At 50.4% G+C, this 24,139-nt stretch overlaps 1 protein-coding gene across 1 annotated transcript in view; it reads right to left on the bottom strand.

Annotated features, from left to right (window-relative positions):
* The window catches only part of LOC135179633 (catenin alpha-2), an 898,848-nt gene that overhangs the window by 207,456 nt on the left and 667,253 nt on the right, over positions 1-24,139 (bottom strand). The window contains exon 9 of the mRNA XM_064151673.1: positions 3,632-3,784. Within this exon, the coding sequence (XP_064007743.1) occupies positions 3,632-3,784 (153 nt within the window). The remainder of the gene's footprint in view (positions 1-3,631; positions 3,785-24,139) is intronic.

Here is a 24,139-nt window from a genome sequence, read left to right as displayed (position 1 = left end):
CCTTGAGTGCTGTGTCCAGTTCTGGGCTCCTCAGTTCAAGAGAGATGTTGAGGTGCTGGAAGGTGTCCAGAGAAGGGCAACAAAGCTGGTGAGGGGCCTGGAGCACAGCCCTGTGAGGAGAGGCTGAGGGAGCTGGGGGTGTGCAGCCTGCAGCAGAGGAGGCTCAGGGCAGAGCTCATTGCTGTCTGCAGCTGCCTGCAGGGAGGCTGTAGCCAGGTGGGGTTGGGCTCTGCTGCCAGGCAAGCAGCAACAGAAGAAGGGGACACAGCCTCAAGCTGTGCCAGGGCAGGTCTAGGCTGGATGTTGTTAGGAAGTTGTTGTCAGAGAGAGTGATTGGCATTGGAATGGGCTGCCCAGGGAGGTGGTGGAGTGGCTGTGGCTGGCGGTGTTGAAGCCAAGCCTGGCTGGGGCACTTAGTGCCATGGTCTGGTTGGTTGGCCAGGGCTGGGTGCTAGGTTGGACTGGATGAGCTTGGAGGCCTCTTCCAACCTGGTTGATTCTATGGTTCTGTGATAATAACATAACATCCAACATCAGGATCCAAACTCTGGTTTGGTCTTAGGTCCACGTCATGTACTGTCAGGCTTGCAAAGTTAAGCCACTAGAACCTCTCCTGTTGGGTTGCTTCCAGCTAAATGACAGCATGAAGGGAGAGGTAAATTTGGGTGTTTTTTAAGCCATAGCCTTTCAAAGATATTTTTCCTTTCTCTCATGTCAGTACCTGTTAGCAACTCTCTTTAAAAGACCACTTAGTTACTTTAAGCTTTACAACAATGTTATTCCACCTGCAGCTGCACTGATTGGTTGCAAATGGGGAGTGCTGTAATGCTAACCACACGTTCCATGCCTGTCGTGGGTAATGCCACAAGCTCTGACAGCCACTACAATACCACAGTGAAAGTTGTGGAGGGGTTTTCTGTTTGGTACTTTTTTTCTCTTTAGATACCTGCTGGCTATTTATTTTTTCCTTGCCACAGCTCCAGTCACCAGGCAGCACCAACAAATCTTTGTATAAATCAGTGCAGACAAACAGTAACAAACTTTATTGCATTCAGTAGTGCATTGCATTCATCCAGAGCTTTTAAACCCCAGGACCTACATTTAGGTGCCTTCAGGTTAAGTACCACAGCAAACATCTGTCTCCCCAAACTCTGAATGAGATACTTTGACTCCCATGGGAAGAGTCAGATCATAGAATCATAGAATCAAGCAGGTTGGAAGAGACCTCCAAGATCATCCAGGCCAACCTAGCACCCAGCCCTGGCCAGTCAACCAGACCATGGCACTAAGTGCCCCAGCCAGGCTTGTCTTCAACACCTCCAGGCACAGCCACTCCACCACCTCCCTGGGCAGCCCATTCCAATGCCAATCACTCTCTCTGCCAGGAACTTCCTAACAACATCCAGCCTATACTTCCCCTGGCACAACTTGAGGCTCTGTCCCCTTGTTCTCTTGCTGGTTGCTTGGCAGAAGAGCCCAACCCCACCTGGCTAAGATGCTCCAGAACACCACCTTACTTCCACTACAAATATTTCCTCACACACATTTTGCCAGGGATCTCTCTAGCTTTAGTCAGCTGTAACAAAGAAACCCAAAGCCCTTACTCAGGGCTTGGAGAATTTGGATGATGCCTGTTTGAAGAACAGAAGCCACTCAAAGGCATAGTTCCAACCCTTGTCAAACCACTAATTCCCTAAAAGCATTTTCCTCTGCTAAAGACTGCAAGGCATGGCTAGAGAGAAAGGATGCTGCAAAGGGGCTGAACAAAACAATAGTAGCTCAGAACAGTGAACGATGCCACACAATGGTACCAAACAGATCACTGAGTTCTATTTGCCTTCAGGAAATACAAGCATCTTTCATAGCTGCTGATATGTTAAAGGCAAACTGTGAGGACATGATCATTATTTTATTAGACAGCCATTCCATGCACATCCAAGTGCCAATCGCTGTGGTTTATGCTCCTCGTGGCAGAACAGAGCCACTCCAGTATCATCCCTGAAGACCTGAAATTACCATTTGTTGTCTTTACACACTGCATCTCCTCAGAAAGACAACCTATTTGTTTCTCACTCTGTGCTGGGTCAGGAACTGGCTGGATGGCCGAGCCCAAAGAGTGGTGGTGAATGGTGCCACATCCAGCTGGCAGCTGGCACTGGTGGTGTGCCCCAGGGATCAGTGCTGGGCACAGTCCTGTTCAACATCTTTACTGATGATCTGGACAAGGAGATTGAGTCCTGCATCAGTAAGTTTGCAGATGACACCAAGCTAGGAGCAGGTGTAGAGCTGTTTGAAGGTAGGAGAGCCCTGCAGAGGGACCTGGCCAGGCTGCATGGGTGGGCAGAGGTCAATGGGAGGAGACTGAACAAGGCCAAGTGCAGGGTTCTGCATTTTGGCCACAACAACCTCAAGCAGCACTACAGGCTGGGGACAGAGTGGCTGAGAGCAGCCAGGCAGAGAGGGACCTGGGGGTGCTGGTAGAGAGTAGGCTGCAGAGGAGGCAGCAGTGCCCAGGTGGGCAGCAGAGCCAATGGCATCCTGGGCTGGCTGAGGAGCAGTGTGGGCAGCAGGACAAGGGAGGTTCTTCTGCCCCTGTGCTCAGCACTGCTCAGGCCACCCCTTGAGTGCTGTGTCCAGTTCTGGGTCCCTCAATGCAAGAGAGATGTTGAGGTGCTGGAAGGTGTCCAGAGAATGGCAACAAACCTGGTGAAAGTCCTGGAGTACAAACCCCATGAGGAGAGGCTGAGGGAGCTGGGGTTGTTTAGCCTGGACAGGAGGAGGCTCAGGACTGAGCTCATTGCTTTCTACAACTACCCAAAGGGAGGCTGTAGCCAGGTGGGGTTGGGCTGCTCTGTCAGGCAAGCATCAACAGAACAAGGGGAGAGAGTCTCAAGTTGTGCCAGGGGAGGTCTAGGCTGGATGTTAGGAAGTTGTTGTCAGAGAGAGTGATTGGCATTGGAATGGGCTGCCCAGGGAGGTGGTGGAGTGGCTGTGCCTGGAGGTGCTGAAGCCAAGCCTGGCTGGGGCACTTAGTGCCATGGTCTGGTTGACTGGACAGGGCTGGGTGCTAGGTTGGACTGGCTGATCTTGGAGGTCTCTTCCAACCTGGTTGATTCTATGTTTCTATTCTATGTCTCTATGATTTGTTTTCAGGAGCAAACATGGTCTTAAGGCTATGCTTTCTCTGCATGGCCTTGTCCCTCTTTGATTTCAGACTGATAAGCTTTTAGGTCTAGAGCAGCCTTTGGCCAGCACGAGATTACTACCACACGATGATGCTTTGTGAAGCACTTATTTGGCTTCTTACTTGGCAGAGAGGGAGTTCTATCCTACTGTTAGTAAAACTGAACTGAAATGCACTTCCCTTTGCCCCTGACTTCTGACAAAACACAGAAAACACCCTTTTTAACATGCTCAGCTGCTTTAAAGAACCACCCAGACCAGCACCATGATTCCCTCCGCCGCTCATCCAGACATCTGCCAGGCAATCACCAGGATAAAAGTTGACCCAAACTCCTGAAAGCCTCTACTGCAGAAGCACAGCCTCAAACATTTCAGCCAGCATACAATTCTCCCTGCCTCGCCTGCAGAGGCCAGATGGAAGTCTCAGGGTGTCACTAAAGTCACTTACCTCGACCAGCTTGTTGGCGTGTTCACGGAAGACCTGAGCGTACTCCTTCACCTCCTTCTCATTACCGCTTTTGGCAGCCTCGATGAGAACCAGTAAGGGGACATTGGTCTCCAGGAACGAGTCAGATATGTGATCCATTACTGCCTTTCGTAGCTGTGGCAAAAGAAAACAGAGCAGTAAATAAGAGCAGCATGATCAGCACACATCTCCCCTGCATCCACTGGCTGCTTGCAGTTAAGCACCCATCTGTTGCATCTCTCTGCACTGAGTTTGCCTTGCCTCTCCTCTCCTCTCCTCTCCTCTCCTCTCCTCTCCTCTCCTCTCCTCTCCTCTCCTCTCCTCTCCTCTCCTCTCCTCTCCTCTCCTCTCCTCTCCTCTCCTCTCCTCTCCTCTCCTCTCCTCTCCTCTCCTCTCCTCTCCTCTCCTCTCCTCTCCTCTCCTCTCCTCTCCTCTCCTCTCCTCTCCTCTCCTCTCCTCTCCTCTCCTCTCCTCTCCTCTCCTCTCCTCTCCTCTCCTCTCCTCTCCTCTCTTCTCTTCTCCCTTCCCTTTCCCTTTCCCCTTCCCCTTTGCTTGCCCTTTCCCTCCCTTTCCCCTTCCCTTTCCTTTCCCCCTTTGCTTCCCCTTCCCTTTCCTTTTCCCCTTTGCTTGCCCTTCCCTTCCCTTCCCTTCCCTTCCCTTCCCTTCCCTTCCCTTCCCTTCCCTTCCCTTCCCTTCCCTTCCCTTCCCTTCCCTTCCCTTCCCTTCCCTTCCCTTCCCTTCCCTTCCCTTCCCTTCCCTTCCCTTCCCTTCCCTTCCCTTCCCTTCCCTTCCCTTCCCTTCCCTTCCCTTCCCTTCCCTTCCCTTCCCTTCCCTTCCCTTCCCTTCCCTTCCCTTCCCTTCCCTTCCCTTCTTTCTCGTGTCTTTTTTCTTTTATCTTTTCTTTCCCCTTTCCTTTCCTTTCCTTTCCTTTCCTTTCCTTTCCTTTCCTTTCCTTTCCTTTCCTTTCCTTTCCTTTCCTTTCCTTTCCTTTCCTTTCCTTTCCTTTCCTTTCCTTTCCTTTCCTTTCCTTTCCTTTCCTTTCCTTTCCTTTCCTTTCCTTTCCTTTCCTTTCCTTTCCTTTCCTTTCCTTTCCTTTCCTTTCCTTTCCTTTCCTTTCCTTTCCTTTCCTTTCCTTTCCTTTCCTTTCCTTTCCTTTCCTTTCCTTTCCTTTCCTTTCCTTTCCTTTCTCTCTTTCCACCAAGTTTCTCTGTGTTTGCAGCAAGCATACAAATAGCAAACACTTCAGGGCCTCTGCTCCACCAAACCCTCCTGAGATTGATGCTGACACAGTTCTGGACTGGAAGGATCTATACAGGACAATAGTGATTACGCACACGATGCATTGTGAATTGATGAGGATTGAAAGCTCCACGCTGCTTTAGAAACCACTCCAGCTCACTTAGAAGCCAAATATGGATTAAGGAGCTTAACTTCAAACAACCATTAAAAATATTAGCCTGGATAGCTCTAAGGCTTCTCTGAAACCTGCAGCTGAACAGTATTCCAGGCAGTAATATTTGATTTAGCACATGCCTCGTGCTTCGTGCTCTCGTCCAAATATCTCCAATGGGTATGACCAGAATCATAGTATGGTTTAGGTTGGAAGGGATATTAAAGATCACATCTAGTTCCAGCCCCCCTGCCATGGGCAGAGACACCTTCCACTAGAACAGGTTGTTCAAGGCCTCATCCAACCCAGCTTCCAGCAAGGAGGCATTGACAACCTCCCTGGCAACCCATTCCAGTGCCTCACCACCCTCACTGTCAAGAATTTCTTCCTCATCTCCTGTCTCAACCTCCCCTCTTCCAGCTCAAAGTCATTGCCTCATGTCCTATAGTGCTGTGTTCAGTTCTGGGCCCCCCAGTTTAGGAGGGACACTGAGATGCTTGAGCGTGTCCAGAGAAGGGCAACGAGGCTGGGGAGAGGCCTTGAGCACAGCCCTACGAGGAGAGGCTGAGGGAGCTGGGATTGGTTAGCCTGGAGAAGAGGAGGCTCAGGGCAGACCTCATTGCTGTCTACAACTACCTGAGGGGAGGTTGTGGCCAGGAGGAGGTTGCTCTCTTCTCTCAGGTGGCCAGCACCAGAACAAGAGGACACAGCCTCAGGCTGTGCCAGGGGAGATTTAGGCTGGAGGTGAGGAGAAAGTTCTTCCCTGAGAGAGTCATTGGACACTGGAATGGGCTGCCCGGGGAGGTGGTGGAGTCGCCGTCCCTGGAGCTGTTCAAGGCAGGACTGGACGTGGCACTTGGTGCCATGGTCTGGCCTTGAGCTCTGTGCTAAAGGGTTGGACTTGATGATCTGTGAGGTCTCTTCCAACCTTGGTGATACAGGGATACTGTGATACTGTGATACTGTGATACTGTGATACTGTGATACTGTGAAAACATTCCTCCCCAGCTTTCTCCTAGCCCCCTTCAAATAGTGGAAGACCACATCAGGAACAAAAACCCTCCATAAGCATTTTCCAGCTGGACTGAAAAACATACTATACTTTATTCCAGAGGGAAAACAAACATCCACCAAGTTCCTGAGGATTAAACATCTGTTATTTTCTCAACCCCACCTGTCTCACACAGTATTACTGTGAGGATGTCACTAGCTTCTCCTCCACCTTGCTAATAGCTACTAATTAACATCAAACTTCACCACAGTGTGAAAGGCAGCCAAAAATCAGAACTAATTCTTCCCAGAAACTGAAGTGCTCTGTGGGAATAGGGATCAGAAACATTTTTAGTATGTTTTTTCTCCAGCTTTTTTTTGGTCATTAAAGAATGAAAAAGTGAGGGCTCAAAGCACACCATGCTGTGAGCTCCTCAGCCTGAAGGTCTGGCTAGCCATTAGTCTCTTCAAGTCATGCATTTTTAGTTAGATGGAACATCAGGAAAGGTAATTTACTCTATTTTGCAGTGCAGACATGAAAGCTCCAGCTAGACAAGGTGTCATCAAACCACCAAACCACACTGAAAGCTGGTATATTGTTGGGCACTGTAAATACATGATCCAAGCTGCATTTGCTGGGGTCAGCTCTGTTTGAAGATGGAGAAAGCAAGCTTTGAATGTTTCCACTCACCCCCTGAGCGGTGCAGTAAAGACAAAGCAAAGCAAAGCCTGGAGAAGAGGAGAAGGCTCAGGGCAGAGCTCATTGCAGTTGACAACTACCTTCAGGGAGGCTGTAGCCAGGTGGGGTTGGGCTCTTCTGGCAGGCAACCCAGCAATAAATCAAGGGGACACAGTCTCAAGTTGTGCCAGGGGAGGTCTAGGCTGGATATTAGGAGGAAGTTGTTGTCAGAGAGAGTGATTGGCATTGGAATGGGCTGCCCAGGGAGGTGGAGGAGTGGCTGTGGCTGGAGGTGTTGAAGCAAAGCCTGGATGAGGCACTTAGTGCCATGGTCTGGTTGATTGGCTGTGGCTGGGTGCTAGGTTGGGCTGGCTGAGCTTGGAGGTCTCTTCCAACCTGGTTGATTTTATGGTTCTATGAAAGGAGCACACTGTTTGCAGGAGTTATTCCTTTGAGCTCTCTCACAATTAAAGAAGCAGGCAATGTTATAAGAACAGCAATTCTTAATGCCCATTAAAAATGAATTCTGCTCAGATTCTGCCTGGAAAGAACTTTTTCCACTTCCAAACTAATTAATTACACAGACACAGGAACATGTGCAAAGAGGGGAGGAGATGACACAGAAAGAGAATAGAACCAAGAGGCCTCCCAGCAGTTATAGAATCATAGACTCAACCAGGTTGGAAGAGACCCCTGAGATTATCCAGTATTCAAGAAGAAGTCTCACCAGGGCAGAGTAGAGGGGGAGGAGAACCTCCTTTGATCTGCTGAAAACACTCTTCCCAATCCACCCCTAATAGGAGGCTCAGGGGTGACCTCATTGTTGTCTACTACTACCTGAAGGGAGGGTGTAGCCAGGTGGGGTTGGGCTCTGCTGCCAGGCAAGCAGCAGCAGAAGAAGGGGACACAGCCTCAAGCTGTGCCAGGGGAGGTCTAGGCTGGATGTTAGGAGGAAGTTCCTGGCAGAGAGAGTGATTGGCATTGGAATGGGCTGCCCAGGGAGGTGGTGGAGTCACTGTGGCAGGAGGTGTTGAAGCCAAGCCTGGCTGGGGCACTTAGTACCATGGTCTGGTTGACTGGCTAGGGCTGGGTGCTAGGTTGGACTGGATGATCTTGGAGGTCTCTTCCAACCTGCTTGATTCTATGATTCTATGATTCTACTACACTCTCATCAATAGAACCTACACTACCAGACACTGAGTTGGAAAACACAAAAAACCTACTTTAAATCCTAAATGAACACTGACATTTCCCTGTCCATATCCTTTTTTGTAACCTTCCTATCCATGAGGAGGGCTCTGTTTCAATGTGTTGAGCTCAGTGACCAAGCAGTTCAATATTTAATCAAGGTTAATGTGGTATTATAGATCCGATTACAACAATGTGCCCCACGGTACTCTAAGGGGAGTCTCAGGATGTTTAAGTTCACAGCTTATTTGCATCACTATTAAATACCTTTGCTGTACAACCACATACTGGAAATCCATAAAAAGGACAATAGGAGCCTCAGCTAAGCTGCCATTTGTTGGGGTTATCGTTGTAAAAAGCACAGCAGGGTTGCACCTGAATGAGAAATGAGTTCATAAAAGGGATATATTGTTGGCACAAGCCAACTTCAGGAGGTTCAACAAGACCAAGTACAAGGTCCTGCATCTGGGTTGGGTCAATGCCAAGCACAAATGCAGGCTGGGCAGTGAGTGGCTGGAGAGCAGCCCTGAAGAGAGGGACTTGGGGTGCTGCTGGATGAGAAGCTCCACAGGAGCCAGCAGTGTGCACTTGCAGCCCAGAAAGCCAAGCAGAGCCTGGGCTGCAGCAGCAGAAGTGTGGCCAGCAGGGCCAGGGAGGGGATTCTCCCCCTCTGCTCTGCTCTGCTGAGACCCCACTTGGAGTACTGCATCAAGTTCTGGAGCCCCTGGGACAAGAGGGATGTGGAGATGCTGGAGAGTGTCCAGAGCAGGGCCAGGAGGATGCTGAGAGGGCTGCAGCAGCTCTGCTGTGAGCACAGACTGAAAGAGTTGGGGCTGTTCAGGCTGGAGCAGAGGAGGCTCCCAGGTGACCTTCTTGTGGCCTTCCAGCATCTGAAGGGGGCTACAAAAAAGCTGGGGAGGGACCTTTTAGTCTCTCAGGCAGTGCCAGGAGTGGGGGGAATGGAGCAAAGCTGGAGGTGGGGAGAGTCAGAGTGGAGGTGAGGAGGAAGTTGTTGAGCAGGAGAGTGGTGAGAGGCTGGACTGGGTTGCCCAGGGAGGTGGTTGAGGCCCCATGGCTGGAGGTGTTTGAGGCCAGGCTGGCTGAGGCTGTGTGCAGCCTGCTCTAGGGTAGGGTGTCCCTGGGCATGGCAGGGGGGTTGGAACTGGCTGCTCCTTGTGGTCCCTTCCGACCCTGACTGATTCTATGATTCTAACAGCCTTCAGCAGCTCAGAGTTGCAGCAGCTAAAACCCCAAGCCCCCCACCCAAACCACTATCTGAATTCTGCCATAGGTTTGATAAATCTGAAATGATCAAATTCTCTTTTCCTCTGCTGTGCTAATCACAGCTGGCAGCAGCATATTTCTAACCCTTTGAGCAAAGATGCTTTATGGTTTCCCCAGGAATGGGTTAGCTGAGTTTCAGGATGCCTGTGCACTCAAGTTGAAAGGTATAGTTAAGGCTTTTTATATATGCAGGAGACCACAAATTTTGTTATCCATCACCACAGGCTATAAAGGAGGACTTGACAAAATCATTTGTTAGATGTGACAGGAGTGCAAACGTGAGCCATTCATCCAGTGGCTGCAATGGATACATGACAAGGTAATATTAATTGCACAAGACAAGACAGTGGGAAGTATTAGCTCAGCATCACCAGTCTGTTTGATTCAATTAGGGCTATTCATCAAGGTAAATAACTGCTGCAAAACTACTCTTGTGTGTCCATAGAATCATAGAGTGGCAGGGGCTGGAAGGGACCTCCAAAGCTCATCCAATCCACCCCCCCTGCCAGAGCAGGATCACCCAGAGCAGATCACACAGGAACACATTCAGGCAGCTATTGAATATCTGCACAGAGGGAGGCTCCACAGCCCCCCTGGGCAGCCTGTTCCAGGGGTCTGTCACCCTCACAGGGAAAAAAAATCCTCCTCATGTTTCCATGGAACTTCCTATGCCTCAGCTTCCACCATTGCCCCTGGTCCTGGCACTGGCATCAGCCAGCAGAGCCTGGTGCAGCCTCCTGCCACTCACCTGCACATCTTTGTAAACATTGCTGAGGTCACCTCTCAGTCTCCTCTTCTCCAAGCAGCACAGCCCCAGCTGCCTCAGGAGAGCTGTTCCATTCCCTTCACCATCTTTGTGGCTCTGTACTGGAGTCTCTCAAGCAGTTCCATGTCCCTCTTGAGCTGGGGGGCCCAGAACTGGACAGAGTACTCCAGATGTGGCCTCACCAGGGCAGAGCAGATGGGCAACAGAGCCTCTCTGAATCTACTAGCCACAGCCCTTCTAATACACCCCAGAATGGCACTGGCCCTCCTGGCCATGAATGCACATTGTTGGCTCATGAACAACCTTCCATCCACCAGGACCCCCAGGCCCTTTTCTCCTTCCCTGCCTTCCAACAGGTCAGTCCCCAACCTATCCTGCTCCCTGGGCTTGTTATTTCCCAGGTGCCAGACTCCACACTTGCCCTTGTTGAATTTCATTCAGTTACTCCCTGTCCAAGCCTCAGTCTGTCCACATCCCTCTGAATGGCAGCACAGCCTCCTGGCGTGACAGCTGCTCCACCCAGTTTGGTGCCATCAGCAAACTTGCTGCCAGTGCCCTCTGTGCCCTCACCCAGGTCACTGATGGATATATTGAACAGAACTGGCCCCAGTACTGACCCCTGTGAGACCCCACGAGACTCCATCCCATTGACCACAAGGATGCTCTGCAAACAGCCACAACACCCAGCCAAAGTGACAGCTCACACACCCAGAGCTCTGCCTGCTGCATCCAACCCACTTCAGCTCAGAAGGGAACAGCAGAACTCTGTGACTTCAATTTAAAAGGCCAGAAAAAGTGTGGCAAAACCACGTTGAGCTTTATGCTAAGGAGAGTGAGATCCTGTGCCCTTGTGCACGCTCACAAATGGCTTTGCAATGCCTGCACTACCCCTGCATGCTAATGTAGATGCTGTGAAATTCACTCTTACTCATAAGACAAAGCTTTAGATTAATTCCTTTCCTCCTCCCCTTCCCAAGTGAATTTTTAGTTAGAGGTGACTACAAAGCATGAGTTGATTCCAGTAGATGAAACCTCAGTAGTGTGGTGATTTTATTTTGGGGGTAATTTCAATCCACCACATCTACAACCCCACCCTTCAGATGCTTATAAACATTGACAAGGTCCCCTCTTAGGCTGCTCTCTTCCCAGGTTGCTCAGGCTTTCCTTTAGACTGATGTTCTGGACTCTTCATCGTGCGGAGGCTCAGGGCAGAGCTCATTGCTGTCTACAGCTACCTGAAGGGAGGTTGTAGCCAGGTGGGGTTGGTCTCTTGTACCAGGCAAGCAGCAACAGAAGAAGGGGACACAGTCTCAAGCTGTGCCAGGGCAGGTCTAGGCTGGATGTGAGGAGGAAGTTGTTGGCAGAGAGAATGATTGGCATTGGAATGGGCTGCCCAGGGAGGTGGTGGAGTCATCATCCTCAGAGGTGTTCAAGAAAAGCCTGGCTGAGACACTTAGTGCCATGTTCTGGTTGACTGGATAGGGCTAGGTTGGACTGGATGATCTTGGAGGTCTCTTTCAACCTGGTTGATTCTATGATACATGTCTATATGTTTGGGCTTTGGTCAGTGTGGGCATCTAAATATTTCACTGGCCAACTATTCCTGTGGCTGTATATTCACGTGCTGTGGCTGGAGACATCCTTGCCATGATTCTTGCCATCCTCCAACCTGCAATTAAGTGGCTGTTTCACTAAACCACTTGTCACATCAACTGCTGCTAAAAAAAAACAGCTTCTGATTGAGGCCATCTCCTCAATAAATCCCAAATTGCTGCTAAATCCAATCTGTGTCCAATAAAGTCCTCCACTGGGAACCATGGTTAATTAACATATACCTTGGGGAGTTACAGTTTTGCCAGACCAACACAAAGATGTAAAAGGAAACCATCCAGACCTGCAAACACTTCTAAAAGTAAGAGGGGTTCATCACCCAGCAGATTTTATGTCTTTCTAGTTCAGTCAGTTTATGGTGCACAGAGTTGGTTGCTGGGTTTGATAGCTTCATGTTTTATTGTTGAAGCACTGTTCAGGGCTGGTTTCTCCTTGGCTGTTCACAGCTTCTAACTGAGCTCAAAGAGGTTAAGCTACCCACTGAAATGATGATTTCTATGGCTGTACTGCAACTGCAGGACCAAAATCACAGTAGCACAGTATCACCAAGGTTGGAAGAGACCTCACAGACCATCAAGTCCAACCCTTTACCACAGAGCTCAAGGCCAGACCATGGCACCAAGTGCCACGTCCAGTCCTGCCTTGAACAGCTCCAGGGACAGCGACTCCACCACCTCCCCGGGCAGCCCATTCCAGTGCCCAATGACTCTCTCAGGGAAGAACTTTCTCCTCACCTCCAGCCTAAATCTCCCCTGGCACAGCCTGAAGCTGTGTCCTCTTGTTCTGGTGCTGGCCACCTGAGAGAAGAGAGCAACCTCCTCCTGGCCACAACCTCCCCTCAGGTAGTTGTAGACAGCAATGAGGTCTGCCCTGAGCCTCCTCTTCTCCAGGCTAACCAATCCCAGCTCCCTCAGCCTCTCCTCGTAGGGCTGTGCTCAAGGCCTCTCCCCAGCCTCGTTGCCCTTCTCTGGACACGCTCAAGCATCTCAATGTCCCTCCTAAACTGGGGGGCCCAGAACTGAACACAGCACTCAAGGTGTGGTCTAACCAGTGCAGAGTCCAGGGGCAGAATGACCTCCCTGCTCCTGCTGGCCACACCATTCCTGATGCAGGCCAGGATGCCACTGGCTCTCTTGGCCACCTGGGCACACTGCTGGCTCATGTTCAGGCGGGTATCAATCAGTACCCCCAGATCCCTCTCTGTCTGGCTGCTCTCCAGCCACTCCCACCCCAGCCTGTATCTCTGCATGGGGTTGTTGTGGCCAAAGTGCAGCACCCTGCACTTGGAGCTATTGAAGCCATCCCCTTGGACTCTGCCCATCTGTCCAGGTGGTCAAGGTCCCACTGCAGAGCCCTTCTGCCCTCCAACCCAGCCACATCTGCCCCCAGCTTGGTGTCATCTGCACACTTGCTGATGACTGACTCGATGTCTCAGTGCTACTTACAGTATAGTAAAGAATTAAATGCCTAATCCTGACACTTGGAAGGTAAAGTCACAGCAGGAGATTAATGACTCTAATAGTTAAACTTTATCAGGATGGGCAGTGGAAAGCTCCCTGTGACAAAAGCTTACCATGAAGCATCTTATTCACCATTTTCTACTTAATGTGCATTACCAACTGTGGGCTGCAGCTGCAGAGCACATCAGAGCACATCCAAATAGGTATTAATTTCATTGCAAGAGATGGAAAAATACCCTTTCTCCTCAGCAATTAAAGTGTGTCTCCTCTAATATGTTGTGAAATTAACTTCTGGAGAGTAAGACAGTGACCATGAGAAGCTACTGAAGTCCAGTGCTAAAGTCTCTGTCAGTTCTGCATGCTACAAGCCACAGAAGGGTAGAGGTTGGAAGCGAGCTCTGGAGGTCATTCAACTCAACCCCCCTGACAAAGCAGGGTCACCTAGAGCAGGTCACATGGGAACACATCCAGATGGGTTTTCCAAGTCTCTGGAGCAGGAGACTCCACACATTATCTGGGTAGCCTGTTCCAGGACTCCAGCACCCTCAGAGGAAAGCATTTCCTCCTCATATTGAGGCAGAACCTCCTGTGTTTTGGTCTGCACCAACTGTCCCTTGTCCTATCACTGGGGCACCAATGGAAGTGAGGAGGAAGTTGTTGAGCATGAGAGTGGTGAGATCCTGGAACGGGTTGCCCAGGGAGGTGGTGGAGGCTCCATCCCTGGAGGTGTTTAAGGTCAGGCTGGTTGAGGCTGTGGGCAGCCTGCTCTAGGGTAGGGTGTCCCTGGGCACAGCAAGGAGGTTGGAACTGGCTGCTCCTTGTGGTCCCTTCCAACCCTGACTCTATGCTTCTATGAAAAGAGGTTGGGTCCTTCTTCACACCTATCCCTAATGTTAATGAGCACTGAAAATGCTCTCTCAGGGTGTCCTTCCCCAAGCTAAACAGCCCCAAGTCTCTCAGCCTTCCCTTGCAAAAGAGATGCTCCAGTCCTTGATTCATGAAGATATGACCAAAACAATGGACACCAATGGCACCACTTATGTCTGGATAGATTGGACAGCAAAATAAGGGACATTCTCAGACTGCAGGTGTCTGGAATACACCACATAAAGATTTGCTCTCACAGCAAAATCTCAGGAACTTGTACAAACTGATCCTGTTTCTTCATCTATTTTAGCGTGGGTGAGTTTTCCTCTCTCTAGAGAAACTTCCCTAGCCAGGAAAAGGCTGGGGGTGACTTTATTAATGGAAAGCAACCTGAAATGACAACTTTTGACCAGAAATTTGAAAGAGAGCAAGATACAGACACAAAATCCCTATTCCTTTCACCTCCAGGTCACTACAAAGCACTCCTCAAAATGGTGGGGCAAGGAGAACATCACCCAATGTCAGGAGGCTGGAAGGAACCTCAAAAGCTCATCCAGTCCAACCCTGCTGCAGAGCAGGATCACCTATACAAGATCACATTGGATTGCATCCAGGCAGGTCTTGAGTATCTCCAGGGCAGGAGACTAAATACAGAAGTGTAGAATCAGTCAGGGTTGGAAGGCACCACAAGGATCACAACAACCACCCAAGCAGTAAAAACAAACAGCCCCAAACCAGCCAACAAGAAAAAACAAAACAAACAAACAAGAAGCCCCAAGAAACAAAACAAACAAATAAACCAACCCAAAAACCCATTCCAAGACATTTGTGTTGCTCATAATTATGCATAAAGAAGCTTTCAGTGCTCTGTAGTGCCAGCTACAGACTGAGCTGGAGTCACTTTGGCTAAAGATGCTTCTAGAAGGTGGGATTCATAGAACCATAGAATCAGTCAGGGTTGGAAGGGACCACAAGGAGCAGCCAGTTCCAACCCCCCCTGCCATGCCCAGGGACACCCTACCCTAGAGCAGGCTGCACACAGCCTCAGCCAGCCTGGCCTCAAACACCTCCAGCCATGGGGCCTCAACCACCTCCCTGGGCAACCCATTCCAGCCTCTCACCACTCTCATGATCAACAACTTCCTCCTCACCTCCAGCCTCACTCTCCCCACCTCCACCTTTGCTCCATTCCCCCCAGTCCTGGCACTCCCTGACAGCCTCAAAAGTCCCTCCTCAGCTTTTTTGTAGCCCCCTTCAGATCCTGGCAGGCCACAAGAAGGTCCCCTGGGAGCCTCCTCTGCTCCAGCCTGCACAGCCCCAACTCTTTCAGTCTGTGCTCACAGCAGAGCTGCTGCAGCCCTCTGAGCATCCTCAGGTTACCCCAGTAGAGAAGAAAAAAGACTTAGAAAAATATTGTGTAAACCAAGGAGGGCTGCAAATAATCAAAAGTGTCCCCAAGCCTGCAAGCTTCGAGGTTCTGATGTGAAAGAAGTGTGAGAGGGGTAAGCAATGAGGAAAAATATCATGGATTAAACATCCATGGATTAAAGCAAGAAGGATAAACACAGTGCATATCTTCATGTCTTGTCTCCAGCTCTCTGAAATGATATTTAGAGCAAGTAGAGTGGCACTGGAGTGGCATTTATTAATCACCAGTAAAGGAATAACTGGGGACAAAATTCTTTGGAGAGGTTAAATAGTTGTTTGGTGACAAAGGATTCTGCACTTTGGCCAGAACAACCCCAAGCAGTGCTACAGGCTGGGGACTGAGTGGCTGCAGAGCAGCCAGGAGGAAAGGTTGCTGGGGGTACTGATAGATAGTAGGCTGAAGATGAGGCAGCAGTGTGCCCAGGTGGCCAAGAGAGCCAGTGGCATCCTGGGCTGGCTCAGGAGCAGTGTGGGCAGCAGGACAAGGGAGGTTCTTCTGCCCCTGTGCTCAGCACTGCTCAGGCCACCCCTGGAGTGCTGTGTCCAGTTCTGGGCTCCTCAATTCAAGAGAGATGTTGAGGTGCTGGAAGGTGTCCAGAGAAGGGCAACAAAGCTGGTGAGGGGCCTGGAGCACAGCCCTGTGAGGAGAGGCTGAGGGAACTGGGGGTGTGCAGCCTGGAGGAGAGGAGGCTCAGGGGTGACCTCATTGCTGTCTACAACTACCTGAAGGGAAGTTGTAGCCAGGTGGGGTTGGGCTCTGCTGCCAGGCAAGCAGCAAAAGAACAAGGGGACACAATCTCGAGTTGTGCCAGGGGAGGTCTAGGCTGGATGTGAGGAGGAAGTTGTTGGCAGAGAGAGTGATTTCCCATTGGAATGGGCTGCCCAGGGAGGTGGTGGAGGCACCGTCCCTGAAGGTCTTCAAGAAAAGCCTGGCTGAGGCACTTGGTGCCATGGTCTGGTTGACTGGATAGGGCTGGGTGCTAGGTTGGACTGGCTGAGCTTGGAGGTCTCTTCCAACCTGCTTGATTCTATGATTCTATGATTCATAGAAGCTTCACTTAAAACCAGCTACAGCCAATTAGCTTCCAAAGCTTAACAGGCTAAGTGCTGCTCGTGTCACACCTTCCCACCTACCCCCACCACGTACTGGGCTGTAGGGGTCTCAAACAGTCATGTAGCCCAACCCCCCTGCAGTCAGAAGGGACACCTTCAACTAAGTCACATTGCTCAGAGTCACATCAAGCCTGACCTTGAATGTCTCTGGCACAGGCTGCCCAGAGAGGTTGTGGAGTCTCCTTCTCTGGAGCCTTTCCAGGTCTGTCTGGATGTGTTCCTGGGTGATCTATGTTAGATAGGATTGTCCTGCTCTGGCAGGGGGTTGGACTGGATGATCTCTTTGGGTCCCTTCCAACCCCTATCACCCTCTGAGCCTGTGAGCCTAACATTATCAGCTTCTCAGACCCAGAGAATGAATGATCATGATAAAAAAAAAGAAGTTAAGGTGTCATAGCATCATAGAATCAAAAATTGTCAGGGTTGGGAGGGATCTCAGGGTCATCCAGGTCCAACCACTTCCCACTAGAATCACAGAGTCAAATTGTTGCTGACACAGCAGTCTTGGTCTTTGCTAGGTCTGTCTGTTGGAGTTCTAGATAATGGCTGAAACAAGATTAAGACTCGATTGTGTTCTGCATTAATCCTTTCCAAACTCACAAACAGATCCTGCCCTATGGACAGAGATATTGATATGCCAGCTCAAGAGGGACAGGTTGCTACTAGAGAGAGGTCAAGGGAGGGCTACAAGGATGCTGAAGGGACTGATGAGGAGAGGCTGAGAGTCCTGGGTCTTCTTAGGCTGGAGAGGAGAAGGCTGAGAGGGGATCTGAGCAATGTCTATAAAGAGCTGGGGGACAGGGATGAGGAAGGGAGGGACAGGGACAGCCTCTGCTCACTTGTGCCCTGGGGTAGCAGAAGAGGCAATAGATGGAAACTACAGCACAGGAATCATAGAATCATAGAATCAAACAGGTTGGAAGAGACCTCCAAGATCATCCAGTCCAACCTAGCACCCAGCCCTAGTCAATCAACCAGACCATGGCACTAAGTGCCTCATCCAGGCTTTGCTTGAAGACCCCCAGGGACGGTGCCTCCACCACCTCCCTGGGCAGCCCATTCCAATGCCAATCACTCTCTCTGTGAAGAACTTCTTCCTAACATCCAGCCTATACCTACCCTGGCACAAGTTGAGACTGTCCCCTTGTTCTATTGCTGGTTGCCTGGCAGAAGAGGCCACCCCCCACTTGGCTACGATGCCCCTTCAGGTAGTTGTAGACAGTAATAAGATCACCCCTGAGCCTCCTCTTCTCCAGGCTAAACAGGCCTGCACTCCAACACAATGGAGAACTTCTTGAGTGGAAGGGTCCCAGAGCCCTGGCACAGGCTGCCCAGAGAGGTTGTGGAGTCTCCTTCTCTGGAGCCTTTCCAGCCCTGTCTGGATGTGTTCCTGTGTGACCTGTGCTAGAGTCTCTGGTCCTGCTCTGGCAAGCAGGTTGGACTTGATGATCTATGGAGATCCCTTCCAACCCTTCACATCCTGTGATACTTTCACTTCTCCTCCATACCTCTCAAAAAAGCCCTTCCTGCAGTGACATGGCAAATTGAGGTTTTTAATTAATTGGGTTGGATTTGTCTCATTTGCTTTATTATTTTGCTTTTGTTTTGCTTTGTTCCCTTCTCCTTTTGCAATCATTGCTACAAAGCAAAAAAAAAAACCTGAGAACAAAACTTCCCACATTTCTGGCTGCTGAGTAAATAACAAATCACATCAAAGGCATTTCATAACAGTTTAGGAACAGTCTTAGCAAACAAAATTAGTGTCAATTAAGCAACGAGTGCAGGCTTTAAATCCCATTTGGAAATTCAATTCTGTGTGCTTCACCACTGCTCACAAATGCATTAAGGAGACAGAATTAGAGAAGTCTCTGGAATACAGCTGTGGTTTCCTCCCCATTTGTGGCACTCCCTACCTCACACTACTGCACTATTGGTAATGAACATCACCATTTGAAGCTGTCCTTACTGCATCCAGTTCTGGAGATGTGGAGATGCTGGAGTTTGTCCAGAGCAGGGCCAAGAGGATGTGCAGAGGCTGCAGCAGCTCTGCTGTGAGCACAGACTGAAAGAGTTGGGGCTGTGCAGGCTGCAGAAGAGGAGGCTCCCAGGGGACCTTCTTGTGGCCTGCCAGGATCTGAAGGGGGCTACAAAAAAGCTGGGGAGGGACTTTTGAGGCTGTGAGGGAGTGACAGGAGTGGGGAGAATGGATCAAAGCTGGAGGTGGGGAGAGTGAGGCTGGAGGTGAGGAGGAAGTTGTTGAGCAGGAGAGTGGTGAGAGGCTGGAATGGGTTGCCCAGGGAGGTGGTTGAGGCCCCATGGCTGGAGGTGTTTGAGGCCAGGCTGGCTGAGGCTGTGTGCAGCCTGCTCTAGGGTAGGGTGTCCCTGGGCATGGCAGGGGGGGTTGGAACTGGCTGCTCCTTGTGGTCCCTTCCAACCCTGACTGATTCTATAGTTCTATGAATCCCACCTTCTAGAAGCATCTCTAGCCAAAGTGACTCCAGCTCAGTCTGTAGCTGGCACTACAGAGCACTGAAAGCTTCTTTATGTACAATTATGAGCAACACAAATGTCTTGGAATGGGGTTTTGGGTTGGTTTATTTGTTTGTTTTGTTTCTTGGGGCTTCTTGTTCATTTGTTTTGTTTTTTCTTGTTGGCTGGTTTGGGGCTGTTTGTTTTTACTGCTTGGGTGGTTACTTTTGTTTCCTGGGGTCCTTTGCTTGGCTGTTTTTCTTTCTTGGGCATTTTTGCTTGGCTCTTTTTGTTTCCTAAGTATTGTGATGTGGTTTTGTTTTTTTTTGTTGGAGTTTTTTGCTTGTTGTTTTTTTTACTTGGGTTTTTATGCCTTTTTTTTTCTTTATTTGTTGTGGGTTTTGTTTTTGGTTTTTTTTGTTTGTTTGTTTGTTTGTGTTTATTTTGTGTGTTGGAGTTTTTTGCTTGTTGAGTTTTTTGCCTTTTTTTTCTTTCTCATCCAGGCTTGGTTTCAACACCTCCAGGGATGCTGACTCCATCACCTCCCTGGGCAGCCCATTCCAATGCCAATCACTCTCTCTGCCAACAACTTCCTCCTAACATCCAGCCTAGACTTCCCCCAGCACAACTTGAGACTGTGTCCCCTTGTTCTATTGGTGGTGGAGTCGCTGTCCCTGGAGGTGTTGAAGCAAAGCCTGGATGATGCACTTAGTGCCATGGTCTGGTTGACTGGCTAGGGCTGGGTGCTAGGTTGGACTGGATAAGCTTGGAGCTCTCTTCCAACCTGCTTGATTCTATGGTTCTATGATTCTATGCTTCTACATGTACAGTGTCTCTCATATAAAAGACTTTCTAAAACCCCCTTTATTTTTCCTCTCTGCAGTGGCTAGGAGCTAGGGCAGCTTCTAAAGTTCCTCTACAGAGGTTTACTGACACGTGGGAGCTTTGACAAAGGCTCATCATCAGAGGTATAATAGACAAACTATGTGCAGTAATCTACTCTGAGGCAGCAGAGCTGTCACCAAGTTTTGCCTCGTAATTCCTCAGAAACCAATTGGAAAGGCTAAATTCCACCTCCTGCAACTTCCCTCAGATTAAAACGGAATAAATCAGTCATGTCCCTCTCTTGAAAAAAGTAGGAGCAGATACAGCTACTCTTTGGAGTTTGCCAGCCAAAAAAAGATCTATGATCCATTATAAATATTATGCTGCAGAGCAAAGTTGCCTTCATTGGATGCAAACGCTACAGTACCACAGTATCACAGTCTCACAGTATCACCAAGGTTGGAAGAGACCTCACAGATCATCAAGTCCAACCCTTTACCACAGAGCTCAAGGCCAGACCATGGCACCAAGTGCCACGTCCAGTCCTGCCTTGAACAGCTCCAGGGACGGCGACTCCACCACCTCCCCAGGCAGCCCATTCCAGTGTCCAATGACTCTCTCAGGGAAGAACTTTCTCCTCACCTCCAGCCTAAATTTCCCCTGGCACAGCCTGAGGCTGTGTCCTCTTGTTCTGGTGCTGGCCACCTGAGAGAAGAGAGCAACCTCCTCCTGGCCACAACCACTCCTCAGGTAGTTGCAGACAGCAATGAGGTCTGCCCTGAGCCTCCTCTTCTCCAGGCTAACCAATCCCAGCTCCCTCAGCCTCTCCTCGTAGGGCTGTGCTCAAGGCCTCTCCCCAGCCTCGTCGCCCTTCTCTGGACACGCTCAAGCATCTCAATGTCCCTCCTAAACTGGGGGGCCCAGAACTGAACACAGCACTCAAGGTGTGGTCTAAGCAGTGCAGAGTACAGGGGCAGAATGACCTCCCTGCTCCTGCTGGCCACACCATTCCTGATGCAGGCCAGGATGCCACTGGCTCTCTTGGCCACCTGGGCACACTGCTGGCTCATGTTCAGGTGGGTGTCAATCAGCACTCCCAGATCCCTCTCTGTCTGGCTGCTCTCAGCCACTCCCACCCCAGCCTGTATCTCTGCATGGGGTTGCTGTGGCCAAAGTGCAGCACCCTGCACTTGGAGCTATTGAATGCCATCCCCTTGGACTCTGCCCATCTGTCCAGGCTGTCAAGGTCCTGCTGCAGAGCCCTTCTGCCCTCCAACCCAGCCACATCTGCCCCCAGCTTAGTGTCATCTGCAAACTTGCTGATGACTGACTCGATGGAGCCTTGCACAAAACTACCTGATACAGGCATAGCCTCCTGCAATGTGGCACCATATGTGCATCAGTAAACATTAATGTGGTGAGTAAATTAAACCCAGCCTTATAATTAGGCTGTAAGGAAATTACTGCAGACCTGAAAGAGTAAATCAGCAGCATGAGAACCCTCTCTCCATTTCCTCTGAAGCACTTCAGAGCACCATAAAACGCTCAATGTCACAGTGACAAACATCTAGATAGAAGGAATGCATTCCGAGGGAGACAAAGGCACCTGCAGCTCAATCAGTTCAAGTCAAAATCACAATTAAGGGCAATTTAAAGAACAGTTCATTGCCTCTAATTTTGGGGTGTTTTTCTTTAGGTCAGATTTTCAGCCACTGTTCTGGAAATATATTGTGTCATGGAGGGCCTGTAGGCCCAAAAATAGACTTATTTATGCCTTGCCTGGACATGTTTTTCTGCCCAAACCAGAGGTAAAGACATTAAATGGATAAAAGGGGCACAATAGGCCTGGTGCCATAAAGCCTGGTCTGCCCAGGACCCCTGTTTGTAACCATGTTGTGTAAGTCCCTGCACGCCCAGCTCATGCCTGCCCAGTGCTAGGCCCATGTGATTCCCACATTTGGGAACTCCAGACCTGTGGCTTTTGCCTATTATGGTAAGGTTTGGCTTACTGCCAAACTAATTAGTCATTCTAGTGGCCAAGTGGCCATTAATCTCAGCCCACGTTTGATAAATAGGGGTGCACAGGTAAGCAACCTGCTCAGACTGCCCTGCTCACGCTCATTCATGTTCAGGCTCATTATTAGACTTAGACTCTCCAGCACTGCTTAAGCCTGCTTGCTTTGCTGTTATTATGGAGCTCAGACTCCCAGCCAGCTGTGCACACCTGCACACCACTGAGGTGAGTTATCAGGACCAGAGCCTGTATTGCCTGCCTTTACCTATGGAGCTCAGACTCCCAGCAGCTGTGCACACCTGCATGCCACTGTGGTGACTTATCAGGACCAGATTCTGCATTGCCTTTATCCATGGAGCTCAGACTCCCATGCAGCTGTGCACACCTGCACACCACTGAGGTGAGTTATCAGGACCAGAGCCTGTATTGCCTGCCTTTATCTATGGAGCTCAGACTCCCAGCCAGCTGTGCACATATGCACACCACTGAGGTGAGTTATCAGGACCAGATTCTGCATTGCCTTTACCTACGGAGCTCAGACTCCCAGCCAGCTGTGCACACCTGCACACCACTGAGGTGAGTTATCAGGACCAGATTCTGCATTGCCTTTACCCATGGAGCTCAGACTCCCAGCAGCTGTGCACACCTGCATGCCACTGAGGTGAGTTATCAGGACCAGAGCCTGTATTGCCTGCCTCTACCCATGGAGCTCAGGCTCCCAGCAGCTGTGCACATATGCACACCACTGAGGTGAGTTATCAGGACCAGAGCCTGTATTGCCTGCCTCTACCCATGGAGCTCAGACTCCCAGCAGCTGTGCACACCTGCACACCACTGAGGTGAGTTATCAGGACCAGAGCCTGTATTGCCTGCCTTTACCTACGGAGCTCAGACTCCCAGCAGCTGTGCACACCTGCACACCACTGAGGTGAGTTATCAGGACCAGAGCCTGCATTGCCTTTACCTACGGAGCTCAGAGTCCCAGCAGCTGTGCACACCTGCACACCACTGAGGTGAGTTATCAGGACCAGAGCCTGTATTGTCTGCCTTTACCTATGGAGCTCAGACTCCCAGCAGCTGTGCACACCTGCATGCCACTGAGGTGAGTTATCAGGACCAGAGCCTGCATTGCCTTTACCTATGGAGCTCAGACTCCCAGCAGCTGTGCACACCTGCACACCACTGAGGTGAGTTATCAGGACCAGAGCCTGTATTGCCTGCCTTTACCTATGGAGCTCAGACTCCCAGCAGCTGTGCACACCTGCACATCACTGAGGTGAGTTATCAGGACCAGAGCCTGTATTGCCTGCCTTTATCTATGGAGCTCAGACTCCCAGCCAGCTGTGCACACCTGCACACCACTGAGGTGAGTTATCAGGACCAGAGCCTGTATTGACTGCCTCTACCCATGGAGCTCAGACTCCCAGCCAGCTGTGCACACCTGCACACCACTGAGGTGAGTTATCAGGACCAGAGCCTGTATTGCCTGCCTTTATCTATGGAGCTCAGACTCCCAGCCAGCTGTGCACACCTGCACACCACTGAGGTGAGTTATCAGGACCAGATCCTGTACTGCCTGCCTTTACCTACGGAGCTCAGACTCCCAGCCAGCTGTGCACATATACACACCACTGAGGTGAGTTATCAGGACCAGAGCCTGTATTGCCTGCCTTTACCTATAGAGCTCAGAGTCCCAGCCAGCTGTGCACACCTGCACACCACTGAGGTGAGTTATCAGGACCAGAGCCTGTATTGCCTGCCTTTACCTATGGAGCTCAGACTCCCAGCAGCTGTGCACACCTGCACATCACTGAGGTGAGTTATCAGGACCAGATTCTGCATTGCCTGCCTTTACCTACGGAACTCAGACTCCCAGCCAGCTGTGCACACCTGCACACCACTGAGGTGAGTTATCAGGACCAGAGCCTGTATTGCCTTTACCTATGGAGCTCAGACTCCCAGCAGCTGTGCATCCTATTGCACCCCTGCTGCTTTATCACTGCCTGCTAAGTGCCACTGCCGCTGAGTTACCAGGGAGCAGACTCTGGATTGTCTGCACGCAACCAGCCTGTGTAGCCAGCATTACATCATGCTGAGACAGCATCACATCCTGCCTCTGCACCTGAAGGTTCTGCCTAAGAACCCCTGGACAGAGCATCCAGAAGCAGCCAGCAGCACAAGGACAGAGACTCATCCTTTCCCCAGAAACCAGCAGGATTCTCCTTTCCCCTCAAGCTGGGAGGATTCCAGCCTCAAAGTCCACAGGCAAAGACTCCCCTGACGTTAGGGCACTGGCATAGGCTGGGAGGTACCCCCAGAGGGTGATTGATAATTAATAAGAATTTGTAAGTGAATGTTTTGATAGCTCTGTGATTTCTATTGCCTCCTGCCAAAGAGCAGAAAGAG

The sequence above is a fragment of the Pogoniulus pusillus genome, chromosome 11 (genome assembly GCF_015220805.1).
Source record: "Pogoniulus pusillus isolate bPogPus1 chromosome 11, bPogPus1.pri, whole genome shotgun sequence".
Lineage (NCBI taxonomy): Eukaryota > Metazoa > Chordata > Aves > Piciformes > Lybiidae > Pogoniulus > Pogoniulus pusillus.
The sequence above is the reverse complement of the archived record's forward strand: the minus strand, read 5'-3'. Positions and strand labels throughout refer to the sequence as shown.